We start from the raw sequence: 15,446 nt of genomic DNA, 5'->3' as shown, positions 1-15,446 counted from the left end.
CAAAAATGACTAAATTAAACAACAATAAATTTAACGAAACAATATTGAATAAGATTTTCAATTGATTTGCACATATTTCAAAACATTTGATTCGATGAATGAATATGATAATTAACAGCATTTAAGTATAAAAAAAAAAATTAATTTTCAACCAGATGTCTTTTGTCAGCTCTATGCTTTTTCACATTTGACGTCTACGCGTATATGTATTTATATACGTATAAATGTATGTATACATTAATGATCAAATGTTTATTATCGACAGCTTAAAATCTCGAAGAAACGCGTAAGTATTGCGTTATCTGAAAGTCACTCGCGGATAAAAAAGAAAAAAAGGGAATGGAGAGAGAGAGAGAGAGAGAGAGAGAGAGAGAGAGAGAGAGAGAGAGAAGAGAAAGAATGATGAAAAATACCTCGAAAGCTATTATCTTTTAATCGCTACAATATGTTGCACGACGAGAGATAATGCTATATGATGAAAGGAAAAATATATTCTAATTTTAGTCGATGAGTATAATGCTTGAGGACAAACGGTGACATTAATTCGTTATTGGCGAGGTGCAATAATTATAACAGTGCACGTAGATAGCTAGTCTTTCAAAAGAAGAATAAAAGAGAGAGAGAGAGAGAGAGAGAGAGAGAGAGAGAGGAGAGGAAGGGAGGGAGATCAAGCAAGTAATTCAACATCTGCACGTTATCGGAAACTCCTTTGATTTATTATCGTTGAAAATCGTTGTCTACTGTACTCCAAAGATTTCTTATTTTTTCACAGAGTTTTCACATTATTTACCATGCCATTTATACCTACACCCATATTTTCCATTTAAAAATAAAATCTCTTGTATTATTAATCTTGTTCATTTGTCAAAGGTTTGTCAAAACAACGAGAAAATTCTCTTTATTTATATTAAAAGAAAAGAAAAAGAAGGAAGTAGTCACGAGCTCGTTACGATTATAATTTACTAAATGGAAACGTAATAATATCATAGAACATAGAAGAAGAGTTTTCTCTGGTCTTACGTATCCCGGTAAGTCTGCTCTATTCTCAGATCCGTCTTTCGATCCAAAAATACACACACATACCCACGAACATATTGAATATATAAACTCTTCTCTAGGCCTTCTATTTCTCTTCTGTGAGATCGACATTCAGCAATTCGTAATAGTATGCTTTTCCTTGAGAATGATTCGTTGATTAACGACCACATGCTTTATCTAATTTCTTTTTTTTTTTATTTCCATGTTTCTCAATTACTTAACTTTATCGCGTAACATACACTTCATCTTGACAGATAAACGAATAGGCTACAGGTATATATATATATATATACAGATATGTATGTATTTGGGAGTTCTTTTAAACGTCTCTCAAATTTTTAAGGTCGAACATCACGACGACGAATAGTTCCTCCTCTTATCACGGTACACATCGATTGACAAGATTCATCGTCTGTCACACTGTCTGTTTTATCTCGTCAAAAGTCATGACAAAGAAAATCACGTTTCAAAGCCGAATGTCAAGGACGCCTTTGAACATGCAGGGTCAGAGATAGAGAAAGAGAAAGATAGCGAGATAAAAAGTAAAATTTAATCATATCTTCTACGATAAAATTGATTCTAATGTCAGGTTCAAATCGAGTTTAGTCACGATCAAAAGAAAGATCGTTTAAAGTTGATTACATTAGCCTTTATCAAATTTCATTCGTAAACGTAAAATTATTGTTATATCTGGAGAATTATTCCATAATAAAAAAAAAAAAAAAAAAAAAAAAAAAAGAAAATAATAATAACAGTAATAACAATAATAAAAACATGTTGCGTGTAACGCGGTGCAATTTATTATCGGTATTATTTATCCGCCTGCAATAAATTTACTACCATGGAAATCATCCTTAGGATGTCGTCGAAATTATATAAAAAAGAATGATAAAAGGAACGGCCGATAACCCAAGTTCTTCTGAATGTGTGTGTCTGTGTGTGTGTATATGAGTGTATGTATGTATGTACCGTAAGTATATACGTATGTATGCGAACGCGAGCGTGTATAGAACGTCGATTCCTAATGCCTTTACCACATAGGCGTAAGGGGAGAATGTAAATAACGGATCGCGAAATCGAACTGTTAGATATTTCATGTCTCGATTTCACGATATATCGACTTTGGAATTATTTAAACGTGACGGTTTTATATTCATTGTGGTGAGATTGCTGGAAAGCTAACCGTTAGACGTTTTCGAACCTAACGGAATTAAGGAGTATATCGTTTCGGAGAGAGGATTATATCATAAAAATCGCAAAATTTTAGAATGGATCTAATCCAAAAAGAGATGAAAAAATTTTGTTGTAATAGTTTAAATGAAAAAATGAATGTTTAATTAACATACATACTTGTACAACATTTTACTTCTTCAACAAAGAAGAATAAATGTGTAAGTACTGAATGAACTATTCAATCGAGTATTGGATTTTAAAAATTAACAAAATAAAAATTAATTTCAATAAAAATTAATCTGCTCGATTAAGTCTTATCCATAGATATTATTTGAATACATATTAATCGTAATAATATATTAAAAAAGGATCAAGTAACTATCTTAGAAAGATCGCGTAATATCGATCATTAAAAAAAGATAATATTGTGCAAATAATGCAAATACAGAAAAAGTATGGATTGTGGTTTGGAAGAGAGAAAAGAAAAAGAAAAAAGCATAAAATCGTTTTAACGACTGGAAGGCAGTCTTGTTCGATCAATTAAGGCGTTACGCCATTGGTCTCTGTTGTACCGTACTGAACTATACATATTACTACACGAGAGGCACGCACAACGTGCACGTGCGTGAGCTGACCTCGCTTTGTCCACGCACCTCCCGCATGTTCCTTGAGCGAATCGCGTATTGCACACAGTTCAGAGTGTCGAGAGGGAGAGACGAAGAAAAGTGAGATAGAGATAGAGAGACCTTCGTTGAGATATATACATACGTAAGTATATCAAACAGATATACATTCTGAGTTCCACGTGCCCGCGAACCTCGCTTTCGTTTCTATCATGACGTAGAAAACGCTCTCTCTTCTCTCTAATTCATGGCCTCACTATTACTATCTCTCTCTCTCTCTCTCTCTCTCCTCCTCTATTTCTTTCTCTCTTTATCTCTTATATCGAATTTAATCGTATTCGATCGTGCTCGAGTGACTCGTGTGCAAAAAAAAAACGTAGAAAATCCTACATGTTCGCGTGCATTTCTCTTATATCGGTCCGATCGATTCTTTCATGAAAGAAGAAATAAAAATATCCCTTTAACAAATGCTAGAAGCTCCCTCAATGTTCTAATGCTACTAACTCGACGATTCATGAAGCCTAATGTTATCGTAATTTTCTTTTTAAGAGGCTTGTATATCCGTCTCGTATAATCTCATTATTCTTTATCTCTTTACGTATATACACGTAAGATTATTCCAATCTGTTGTGTTATCGTTTCAATTGGATATCGATCCTAGGGATAAATAATTGAAATTTTTAATTAAAATGATTTGTATATTTTTTTCTTCCTTTCATCATATACATATATATATATATATATATCTTTGTTGTATATAAATGTATATCTAAGCGATTTAGTTGCGTTGATGTTATAACATATATGGATGTATCAATTCATTAATACACCATATAGAGATGTAACATCAAAAGTGTTTCGAGTGCTCACGAAAGAAAGATCCTTAGAGTGCAATTATTGATCAAGGTTCTCAATGAATGTATTTTCACGAGGGGGAAAACGATGATCGTTAATGATCTCCAACCGAGCTAATATATCCTAGGGCGAATTGGCTAAAGTGGTATGACCCCAAGTATATCTAATTTTCATTTGTCATGAATTGAAGTTATCTATATTAAAGCGTTGCTTCGTCGACGTTAAATTTACGTCGATGACGAAACGATTATCGATTCGACGATTAAAAGAAAAATAAAGGAGAAAATAAAAATGACGAAGATATTATTATTTTATTAGGATTAAATCGTATCAATTATTAAATCATTTCTTTCATTCATCAAGGAGACCTCGAGGAGCACGTAAAAAACGGAAAAGACTATACTATTTATCATTTCTGATACCCCGTTGACACCTGACGTATGATATACTGAAAATCTCAGTGACGTCATCGGTCATTAGAAAATCGTAGCCATGACTCATTGTGATAAGCATTTTTCTTTCTCTCTTTTTTGCTTTGTCTCACGAGTAATATTCACATAATGTTGTACAGTTTTACGAGAAATTTAACAAGTTGCTTTACCGTTAGATATACGAAAAGCTTCTATCACATATACATATGTGTGTACATATATATATATATATATATACATTTTATTCGTATTTTTGATCACTCGACTTCGAATTCGACACGTGAGTGGTTTAATATTAATTAACATATTGAAAACGTTAGCAGTAACATTTAAACATCGTTTTTGATCATTTAACCGCAAAATACCATTACCGTAATAAAATGTCGCAGGTATGTTTACTCGTGCTCACTCACACGTACACGCTTAAACGATTTACGTTCTAGCATCGTCGTAAACGGGGAAAAGTCATTTGAAAATATTTTTTAACAATGCCATCTACGTATAATAATAAATACATTGTATGTGTATATATATATATATATGTATGCGAGGTGAATTCATTGTAATATTTAAAATTCACAACGCATCGTTTTCACAGACAATTGATCGATAATTCATTCTACGCATGATACGTAAGTACATACATATTTGTACAAGAGAAAAATATTTTTTAAACATATCGTTCCTTTCGATGAGAACGAAGAACGGTTTCCTTTATAAATTTTCTGCATCTTTCTCTAAAACTATTGATATCAAGTTGTAAATACCGAGAAGAGAAAAAGAAAAAGGTACGGTGAAAAAAAAGAAATGTCGATTGATTCATTCGTCTCTCTTTCTCTCTCTCTCTTTCTCAGATATGTATGCGTTAAATCGTGTTCCATCGTCTGTTTATTCATCACGGGCATCGAACGAAACGCGAAAAATAAGATTCTCGAAAGGAGAAAAGCAATATCGACCTAGGATATTGAATTTTTATTTCTTTTTCAATGACACCAATGCGACGAAGTAAGAACAATTCTGTTTGAATCCAAACAGATCATAAATTAAAATACAATAAATCATTCCTCTTTGATAACTATTATATTCTAGTATTAGACGATTTAATGGCATCCTACCTGGAAACATACTAATAGCTATAATAAATCTCTGCTCAAGGCAGTTAATAGCGTTTCTTTTCGATTTCTTGTAACAATTCGCAAAAGATCAATTAAAAAAAGATTACATGTTAATTAACGTTGTTTCTCGACTATGCTTATATGTGAATAACGATAAACGATATGAGGGAAAAAAAAGTCGAAAGTATTCAATCTGTGTATAGTGCCTTTCTTTGTTATATTCAAACAACGTAAACGTACTAAAATTCGAAAATTCAGTACACACTTTGTAGTTCGATATTTGGTTGATGAAAATAGAAAAAAAAAAGCTAAAGAAAGAAATAATAAATATTTTTCTTCCTTATTTTCTCATTATCGTCTATCGTTTTAATTTTATATAAGCGTACACGTTATATGAGTAACCTATATTCCGTAAAAGAAAAAAAAAAGAAAAAAAAAAAAAAAAGAAAAAAAAAAGGAAAAGAAAATAAAAAAAAATACCGAAAAGTTCAAAGAGACGATATACATATCTATACATATAAGAGTTTGTATGTTACACGTATACGTATATACGTTAAGACGCAAAAAGTAAATTTTTTTGGAAAATATTTTTATCATCGCGATGTTAGTCGTCGCAGACAAAACTAATAAACTTGTTTTGATTATTCGTTCTCGCGTTCTCTTATCTTAAATTTTAACAAGAGCGATGACATCGGATAAGTCGTTACAATTCTCAATTCGAACGTCGGAATCGCACGAGGAACGTTTTGATTATCTCAATTGTGATATCGCGACGCAATTTCGCGAGAGCGTCTTTTCGTTCGTTCACCGTACTAAATGTCAACGCAGCATGATGTAATCAAGTAGGACGTTAACGAATTCCGTATTAACTTATATTTGCTTGCCATAATATAGGTCTGTTTATTTTCTTGACGAGAAATCTCATTTCAAGGTGATCATGATCGATCGATCATAAAAACGAGGTATAAAAAAAGCAAAATAGTGGAAAGAGAAACATCGAAAGCGGCCGATTACTTCGGTTTAAGTTTCAGAATTTTTTTTTTGGAGCACTCTCTCTCTCTCTCTCTCTCTCACTCTCTCTCTTCCTTTCTGTTTCGAAAATATCGTCTCTCGTCGTATGGTAAACAAATGTGGCGAGTTTCGTATCCCCATCGTGAATGCGTAACGGAAATACTTCGTGGGTTTATTAAAATTATCCTAGACAGTTTTTCCAAATAAATTTTACGATTAGTATCGTCTATTTTGAATATCACCAAAGTGCTACGCAAATATCACGTGCACGATTCGTATAAAAATATCAAGGGTAAACGAGTTAATAAATTTTTTCGGTAGAACGATTTACGAAACGATAATGCGCGTCAAGTCCAACGAAACAACGATTGGCAAAATAAACTACAATAATGTGCGACGTTGAAAATTTTCCAAGAACTTGGCACGTCTTATCGGAAGAAGGTGTTAGTTTGTTAAAAATTCAATGACTCATACACGTAGAAATCTATTTTACATCTATTAAGCATATTTTCGGTCGACTATTGTTACATCATTCAAATGAAAAAAAGAAAAAGAAGAGTATAGAAAATATAATGTATCATTCAGCATACGTAAAACTGAAAAGGAAGCGAATGATTTTTAACAAAGTCCAGCGTTTTATTGTTTCCAAGGCTTAATTGAGAAAGTGATCAATAAAATAGAGCCGTGAGGGGCCAGAGGGAGAACAGAAGAAACAACCAGACCTTGCGTACCTTACATTTTCGTGCTACTTAAATCGAAACTTCCCCCTCCCCCCTCTCCCCACCATTAGTTCATCAACTATTCACACGTTCTTCCTACCTACGATATAACCTTCGTACGTGTAAGACAAAACGAAGCTACGCCCAGTGAACGGAACGTTGACACAAGACGTTACCTCTCCGCGCATGCGCAAGATGGCAGCACTCCTGCACGTCTAATCGCTTTTCAACTGGACTGGCTGGTGTATCTACCCCCGTCATATTTCTCCCTTCTTTTCCTCAAACATCTATACTACGAGGTACATTTTAATTTACAAGTGATTAGATAACGATATTCTTATGGACTATTTTCTTTTATGCAAATAATAATATGAGAATTAAATACTTAAAATAGTTATAATCATATTTTATATGATCTCATAATTCACTGTTACTCATACTTTCTGGATTTTAGTAAAATATTGAGAGAAAACATTCTTTTTACCTTTAAAAAGAATTTGTTTTCTCTCTAATAAGGATTAGAGAGTTTATTTACGAATCAGAATCGAGCTATACGATACTTATGACCACATGCAAAAGGAATTTGTTACCTTCATATTATTGGCTCAGATATGGGATATTTCGCAAAAAGTAAAACAGAGATACTATTGTGCTGTGATGAATCGTAGAATCGAAGCATCAGGCGCGAAAACGGTCGAGTACAGCGTCCCTGATGGCGAAGTCTGGCCAATCAGAAACGTGCATTAATGTCGAAAAATTCTTCATACTCGACATATCTACGACCATATATATATATACATATATATATATATATATACATATATATATATATATATATATATATATATATATACTATAAGGATGCATTTGCATACGATCATTCGGTCGAACGAACGATCGAAATTTTGTTTGTTTCATTCGGAAAACAATCTATGAATAGCGGAAAAGAAAAAGTTTTGCAGTAACAAAACGAGATGATAATTATATACGATGATAATACCATCGATATTACTAATTGCACGTGAATTTCTATAAAACAGAATGTCGACTAAAGACGAGACTGAATTAGTGACGTTGAATTAATGGCGTCCATTAGCATCCACCCGTCTAAAAGGAATGGCCCGAACGTCTTTAATATCTATTATTGGTGTAACAAGAAGTTTGTAAAAATAATTCCAAAATTTTATCATCGTGTCAAAAAGATCATTAATCTCCTTTTTATAAATACTTCATTATCTCTCTTTAATTTAGAAAATAAAAATTTATCAAATATTACACATTCGTTTTTAGCCTCGTCATGTCGAAAGTAAGAAAGAACTTATATGAAAAGAATGACAAAAAAAAAGAAAACAAAAAAGAAAAAGGAAACAATAAAAACAGGATCATTGTCTAGATTGATAAACATGAATGCTATTTTTCGAAGGAAAGGCACAATATAATTATGTCGATAAGTGTATAAGACCGATGGCCCTACAATAACCCCTTTTCTCTTTCGCTATATATTAAAAGAAAAAAAAAAAAAATATATATATATATATATATATTATGGTAGATAAGATAGAATAAAAAGGATCGATACATCGTTCAAACAAGTTTAGACCTGACGAGGTAGAGGAACACACGTTACGAAAAACGTTTCGAAAAAATCGATTAGGGTCATTCGAAGTCGAGAAAATTAATTTCAATAAAAGAAGGTTAATCCGTTCTCATATAAAAATATAATATGTATATATATATATATATATATATATCGAAATCCATGCGATTAATACAAGTAAAATATTATCACCGTTATTTTTAATCTCTTATTGGTCGAATCACAGACATCATCCATCTTCGTTCTATATATTTTTGTTTTCGTTGTCTGATTCGAGGCGCTGATGTTGAAGATGGCGTTGTCGTCGCGTGCGTAGTGAGCGCTAGCGACGGAGCAAGTAGGATTGACCAATCGGTGTGCAGGAACGGACCTTCCATTCGCCGTGCCCGTGCGTAATCGCATTGCCGACAAAGAACAGCTGGCGACTCGATGCGTCAGAGGGAAACGCTAACAACGATGATAGTAGCGGTGAGCTGAGCTAGTCCTCTTCTCCCTCTTTCTTCTCCTTCGACTTTCCACCCCCTCCATCGAAACAAGTATTTCTTTCTCTCTCTCTCTTTCTCTCTCTCTCTCTCTCTCTCTCTCTCTCTCTCTCTCTCTCTCTCTCTCTCTCTCTCTCTCACTCATATTCGTACTAGCGTAGCATTGTAAAGCAGAGGAACAGTCTCCAGTCTCTGACAGTTCGGTCGAGCGTTCGGTGTGCGCGTAATCGCGAAAGATTTGTCTAGGAGTGCGCTTGTGCTGGAATAGTGACGTGAATTAATAGATTAGCAGCACAAGCAATCACGAAGATAAATAAAGAGAATTCGAGTATGCATGTAAGTGTTCCCTTTTGGTAAGAAGAAAATTGTGTAATTTTTATTGTGAATCGCGACAAAACAAAAGACGAAAGGAGTTAAAGAGAAAGAGAAAGAGTAAACGAGAAACGGAGTGCGACATACAAGTCGACGATTAAAAAAGGAAAATGGACAAAGCAAAGAAAGGAGTAAGTGAGTAAATGAGTGAGTGAGTGAGTGAGTGAGTGAGTGAGTGAGTGAGTGAGTGTGTGAGTGTGTGTGTGAGTGTGTGTGTATGTGTGAGAGAGAGAGAAAGAGAGAGAGGGAGAGAATCGCCCTCGGTGAATCGTAAAAAAGGGCGCGAGTGAAGCCCCTTTGTTCCATGATTGGCATCGCGCGCGCATACGTTTTCCGTTCGATGGCGCAGCTCCGATTTGTTATGTTGTACGTTGCGTGATATGTTGTCCCATCATAGTTGTCATCCTCTTCCTCGTCGTCGTAGTCGTCGTCGTCGTCGTCGTTGTCCTCGTCGTTGTCCTCGTCTTCGTATCGACCCTATTATCTAAACAGAAATCATTTTTGTGTCGAGCAATCGTCCTAAACGAGATAGTAAACGATACGAAAAGAAGACGAAGCTTGACGTGAGAAAAAGAAAGATATATATATATATATATACATTTGTACATATAGACTGGAAGAGTGGTGGAAGCGAAAGGAAGAATCAAACGTGTGGAGATTGAAAGAGAGAAAGAGAGAGAGGAAAAGAGAAGGGGAAAGAATAAGCTAAAGAGAGAAAGAGAATATCAGAACGCGCCGAGTGCGCGAGTGCTTTGTTTTGACGAGCAGCTGATCCGTGCTGTGTCGTGCCGTGAACGTTCTCTCTCTCTCTCTCTCTCTCTCTCTCTCTCTCTTTGCCTTTCTCTCTCTTCCTCTCTGTTTCTCTCCCTTATCTTTTTTTATTCTTTCTGTTTTGCGACGCGTCAATGCATTTTCACGAACGGAAAAAGCAGATGTCCGGAAAAGCAGCTCGCCGCACAAAATCGTCTCTCCTTCCTCGCAGCTGTTGTTACTTCTCCTACTGCTACTGCTGCTGCTGCTGCTGCTACTGCTGCTACTGTTAAATGCATTTTACTCGCAGAGCGTCGCGACGGTGGCTCTTTACTCGACGCCCAAAGTACCCAGAGTTTTCCTATACGATCGAACACGCCTCGTAATAAAATAGTTTAACTCGATTTTTGCTGTTATCGCGAATAGGGAATTAAAAATCGATTGTTCTTTTCATTTTTATTGCCGCTGTTGCTTGTTGTTGCTGTTGTGTCGTCTCGTTCGTCGTCTTCGTCGTCGTTGCTTCGTCTTCGTCTTCGTTTAAAAACTCGTTTTTCACGGTACACGTATCTTCGAGGTAGAAAGAAAAGAAGAGAAAGAAAAAAGAGATGGAAGAAGAAGAAGGAGGAGTATCGAATTTTTGAGGTTATATCTTGAGAAATAGAGTACGAATTTAACCGTTCGAAGAGGAAAGGGGAAATAAAAGAAGAGATAGTGCTCTTCGGAATATATATATATATATAAAAAAAAGAAAAGAGAACAAATGAATTGTGGCAGTTAGTTTTTTTTTCTTTATACCCTAAGCGCGTCCTTGTTCACTTCGTTGAAATGGTGTAGTTAGTTACGATCAATCGAAGAAACACAAAGGAACCCTCGCGAAGATTCGGGGCGTGAAACGAGTGACGGCCGTGTGCGTGCGCGCGTTTGCCCTCATCGTTCTCTCTCCCTCTCTCCCTCTCTCTCTCTTTCTCTCTCTCTCTCTCTCTCTCTCTCTCTCTCTCTCTCTATCTATCTGTCTGTCTCGTACTTGCTCACACGCAGAAAAACACGTCGTGAGAGGCCGTGGACCTTTCTGTCGGTCAACAGATGAGATGATCTCATGTGATATAAGTTTGTTCCTTTTCCTTTCCGTTCGTCGGTCTTTCGAGCCGTCGTCGTCGTCGTCGTCGTTGTTGTTGTCATTTTCGTCGTGGTGGTGTCGTTTCTCCTTTGGGTTCCATTAAAACTACGCTCGTTTTCGAGTAAAAAACTGTGGAAAGGAGGGAACCGGTTGTTTCAAAGAGAAACAAGAAATAACCAACGTATTCCTTTGCCTTTGTTCGACAGATCTTGCCGTTCCAACCTTTCTCTTTCTCTCTTCCCTATTCACTTTTATACTCTTTATACTTTAGCACATTTTTTTCCTTACCTTAACTTTTTAAATGTATTCGATTGAAGGAGCGGAGGAAGAACGTCCTCGTGAATGTTGCCGCCGTTGCCACCGTCGTCTTCATCGAGACATAAATTAAAAAGATAAAGAAGATAAAAGGAAATATATTAAATATACAGAAAGAAACAAGAAATATATATACACACGCGTACACTTAGAAAGAAAGAAAGTAAGATAGATAGATAAATATAGATAGATATAGATAGAGACAGAAAAGGAAATAAAGATAAAAGAAATTATATGAAATAATTGGGAAAAAGAAAAGAAAAAAGAAAAAAAAACAAGAAAAGAAAGAAAAAGAGAAGTAAATAAATAATCGTTCGGCAGAGAAATCGAGCCCGTTCGAGAGGCAATCGTGTTCTCTGAATGATCTACGACGTGATCAGACGTCGTACGCGAGGTAGCTCACAGAGAAGAAGGAACAACAGCGTACATCGAGATCGTCGTAATAAAACGAGATCTTCCTCGTCCTCGTCATCGTCCTCGTCATCATCAACGTCATCATCGTCATCATCCTCAAGGAGCAACGGGATCGTCTCGGCGATCGATGCGGCATAGTGAAACCGGGGCCGTACTCGCGAGCTTCGAGAAACCTGGGGTACGGCCCCGATCGAGCTGACTATAGGAGTGGAATCCCTCGAGGTGACGCCGAGGGATAGAGCGAAGAACGGCGTTTTTCTTCTTCTCTCTCTCTTTTTTTTTCCCCTCCCTATCCTTTCCTCTCTTTGTCGAAAAGACGAAGAAGAGAGAGAGAGAAAGAGAGAGAAAGAGAGAGAGAGAGAGAGAGGGCGGCTGCCATTTTTCAAGCGACCATTGCTAAGCGCAAAGTACGGATGCTTCGAGTTTCTCGAAATCGGTGAGGTAGCCTGAACGAGAGAGGAAAGGGTCTCATTTCGCTCTCGAGCGAACGGCACGAAGATGCTCTACATATTTCACGTGGATACCGGTACCACCATTACTTTCGACATCAAGTTGGCCCTGCAGAGGTAAATTTTTTTTCTTCCTTTTTTTTCTTTCTTTCTTTCTTTCTTTCTTTCTTTTTTACATTATCTTTTTTCTTTTGTCTTTCATTCCTTAATCTTATGTTTTCTTTTGGTATAAGATACTCACGGGGAAAAGTAAACAAAGTACTACTTCCATGGATTTTTATCTTCGGTTAATGATTTATCGTAGGCCAACAAATACTAGATAAACGAGTTGATATTTTCTAACTGCATTTACGAGACGCGTTAGTTTTCTGCACACACACGCACGCACACAACACACGTACGCCCATATATATATATATATATATATATATATATATATATGTATATATATGTATGTATGCTACGTTTATGTTCCATGCAAATATTACCTGTACTTAATTACTCAGCATATTATTTAAATAAATACGATCGAATGTTATGCAAAGTTGTAATGGTTTTCATTAAAAAAAAAAAAAAAATAGATTACGATATTCGAAAAATGTATTTCTTTGAGTCGTTGTTAGCCCTCTCGAGCGAGAAAGCAGTTTTAATGACGTGAACGTGGATCGATTAAAGCCGGACATCGGCTGTGTATGTGTATGTAACGTTCGATGATGTGATTTACAAGTTAAAGGGCCTCGGTGTTGTGTTCGGCTGTCGACGAAAATCAATTAGAAAGATATTTTTGTATGTGTATATCTACTATTGGTATATCGATCAATAATAAAAACTTTTCGATTGTTTATGAACTACAAGATAAATCAATCTTGGAGATAAGTCGATCGTGTTTAATAATTTCATTTGCACGTGACGTCGTTCGAAACTTTTAAAGAGAAAATATTCTATTTCTTCTTCGTTGTTTTATCCCTTCTCCCCCTCTCCCTCTCCCTCTTATTGATTCTAAATATAAAAAGGTAGGTAGGGTAGTCGGATAAGTAGTCGTAGCGCGAGATAAATCGACTAAGTAAAGTCCAAAGTACTTACATATTTATTATCAGTGGAAAATATTTATTATTGGTGAAAGAAGCCGAAGAAAAAAGTAAAAAAAAAAAAGAAAAAAAAATTGGAAATGAACTTTTATCGAGTTTTTCTTTGATACGCCGACAAATTGCCTTATAATTGCCATCGTAAAATAATCATTAATAAATATTCGTAATGTTTATCGAGTGCTATCGGAGTAATGTGTACGAGAGAAGAAAGGGAAGAATAGTTTCGTTGATCGTGCTTGTCCTTGGTTAAGGCGTGGATACAACAAATGATTGTTATGTAATGATCACTTCTAAAGTCTACGCTTTCTAAAGAGACGATGACTGTGGTTTGAGTGCTGGAAGAAAATGCAACGAAACGTTAATTAGTCTCTTTGTTGATCATCGTTTTTCTCTTTTCTTTTCTTCCTTTTTTTTTCCTCCTTCCTCTTTCCTTACCTCTTTAACTCATAAAATCGCTTCTTTATGCGAAAGATCTTATACGAAAGAGGTCGCTAAAGAGTTAGCTTTTTCTTTTTCTTGTTAATTTGTTCTACCAGTGGAAGCCTCTTAAAGTCTGTAGAATATTCGCTAGGAAATAATAAAATGTAACGGTCTCGTGTAACCACGGAAAAAGAGCGGGACAGAAGGAGGGAGGGATAGAGAGAGAGAGAGAGAGAGAGAGAGAGAGAGAGAGAGAGAGAGAGAGAGAGAGAAAGAAAAAAAAAAGAGAGAAGTTTATAGCTAGCAACGGGACGGGACGGGACGGGACGATGATAGCTCGGTCTTAGAAGCCTCTTCTTCGTCGTCGATCCAACATGAAGAAGGGACAACGGAGCTTCAACTATAGAGAAAATCTTTTGTCTCCCGTTAAGTCCATGCAGTTTAGCTAGCTCATATGTGTAGTTCACAGTCGGTCAAAAACCCATAAAACCTTGTTCCTGTTTTTTCTTATGCTTTCGATACTCGCCAACATTATGTAGCAAACGTTAGATCGAAACGTAGTAACAGTGTAATATAATTATTTCATAAATTAATACAATTAAAATAATAAATGTTAAACGTTAACAACGAGTTAATCATCTAACGAGCATTAAATTTATCAAAACTACTTGTTAACTTTTTCAAGGTTTTCTGATAACTTATTTTAATATTTCGATTAGAATTTTAATGATCCACGATATGTTACACGATGTGTATTTAGATAAACGTATATTTCCGCCGTCACGAAAAGATCTTGTTTCTTGGCCATTTTAGTTGGTATAATATTTATGAGGATATAAGATTCGGTTAAGAAGTTTAGTGATAATTCAAAGAAAGAAAACTTTTCCTCGCCTAAAATACGTGCAATCTCGAAAATATTCATTCGAGCCGAACATTTGCCTCGTGTTAGGCCATGCCAAACGGTTATTCGTTGAACGACTTTCGCTTACGATGATTAGTTTCCGTATTCTCGAAACAAGAGAATGAGAGAGAGAGAGAGAGAGAGAGCGACTGTTTAGTGTCTTTCGTTTCGTGATCGAGCGAATGTAGAACGTACGGGTGTAGTTCGTGGCTCCGGTAAATTGTATCTATATGTCTGTGTTTATCTGTGTATGCTTGCAAAAGGATATAATTAGCTAGTGTATTAAGGTATTAAGTTTTCACGGAAGAAAGTTTTAACCTGCTCGGCCTACTGGAACCGACATACTTTTTTCTATTTCTTCCTCTTCTTTCTTTTACTTATCCCACCCTTTCTTCTCTTTGTTATACGAAGATACGCGCGCGCTTAGATTTTCCCGTTACTGTATCTTAATGTTTCCCGTCTTCTTCTAGGCCGATCCTAGAAGCTATCTCGGTATAATAATTTTCTGTTAGTAATTTTCACAGTAATATAAATCTCAAGATTGTCGACGAACGTTCAATAAAAACTTTAACGCAT

General features: G+C 35.7%; 1 protein-coding gene and 1 long non-coding RNA gene across 8 annotated transcripts in view; one reads left to right on the top strand and one right to left on the bottom strand.

The window, feature by feature from the left end:
• Positions 1-11,078, bottom strand: part of LOC118446900 (uncharacterized) — a 47,848-nt gene extending 36,770 nt beyond the window's left edge. The window contains exons 1-3 of one of the 4 annotated variants that reach the window (XR_014982009.1): positions 8,755-8,964; positions 7,556-7,687; positions 7,218-7,252 (exon numbers count right to left, since the gene is read on the bottom strand). This is a non-coding gene — a long non-coding RNA (uncharacterized LOC118446900). Of the gene's footprint in view, positions 1-7,217; positions 7,253-7,555; positions 7,688-8,754; positions 9,901-10,337; positions 10,522-10,961 lie in introns of those variants that run through there. The other 3 variants (XR_014982010.1, XR_014982011.1, XR_004839715.2) reach the window with 3 other exon arrangements.
• Positions 9,239-15,446, top strand: part of Atg17 (autophagy-related 17) — a 42,473-nt gene continuing 36,265 nt past the window's right edge. For 3 of the 4 annotated variants that reach the window (XM_085656184.1, XM_035878056.2, XM_035878052.2), the window contains exon 1: positions 11,778-12,578. In XM_085656184.1, coding sequence (XP_085512310.1) covers positions 12,511-12,578 — 68 coding nt within the window. In that variant the 5' untranslated portion in view covers positions 11,778-12,510. Of the gene's footprint in view, positions 9,381-11,777; positions 12,579-15,446 lie in introns of those variants that run through there. The other variant, XM_085656185.1, reaches the window with a different exon arrangement.

Source organism: Vespa mandarinia, chromosome 3, assembly GCF_050613455.1.
Source record: "Vespa mandarinia isolate Hongniang chromosome 3, ASM5061345v1, whole genome shotgun sequence".
Lineage (NCBI taxonomy): Eukaryota > Metazoa > Arthropoda > Insecta > Hymenoptera > Vespidae > Vespa > Vespa mandarinia.
Note: the sequence above shows the minus strand (reverse complement) of the source record. Positions and strands in the feature narration are given on the sequence as shown.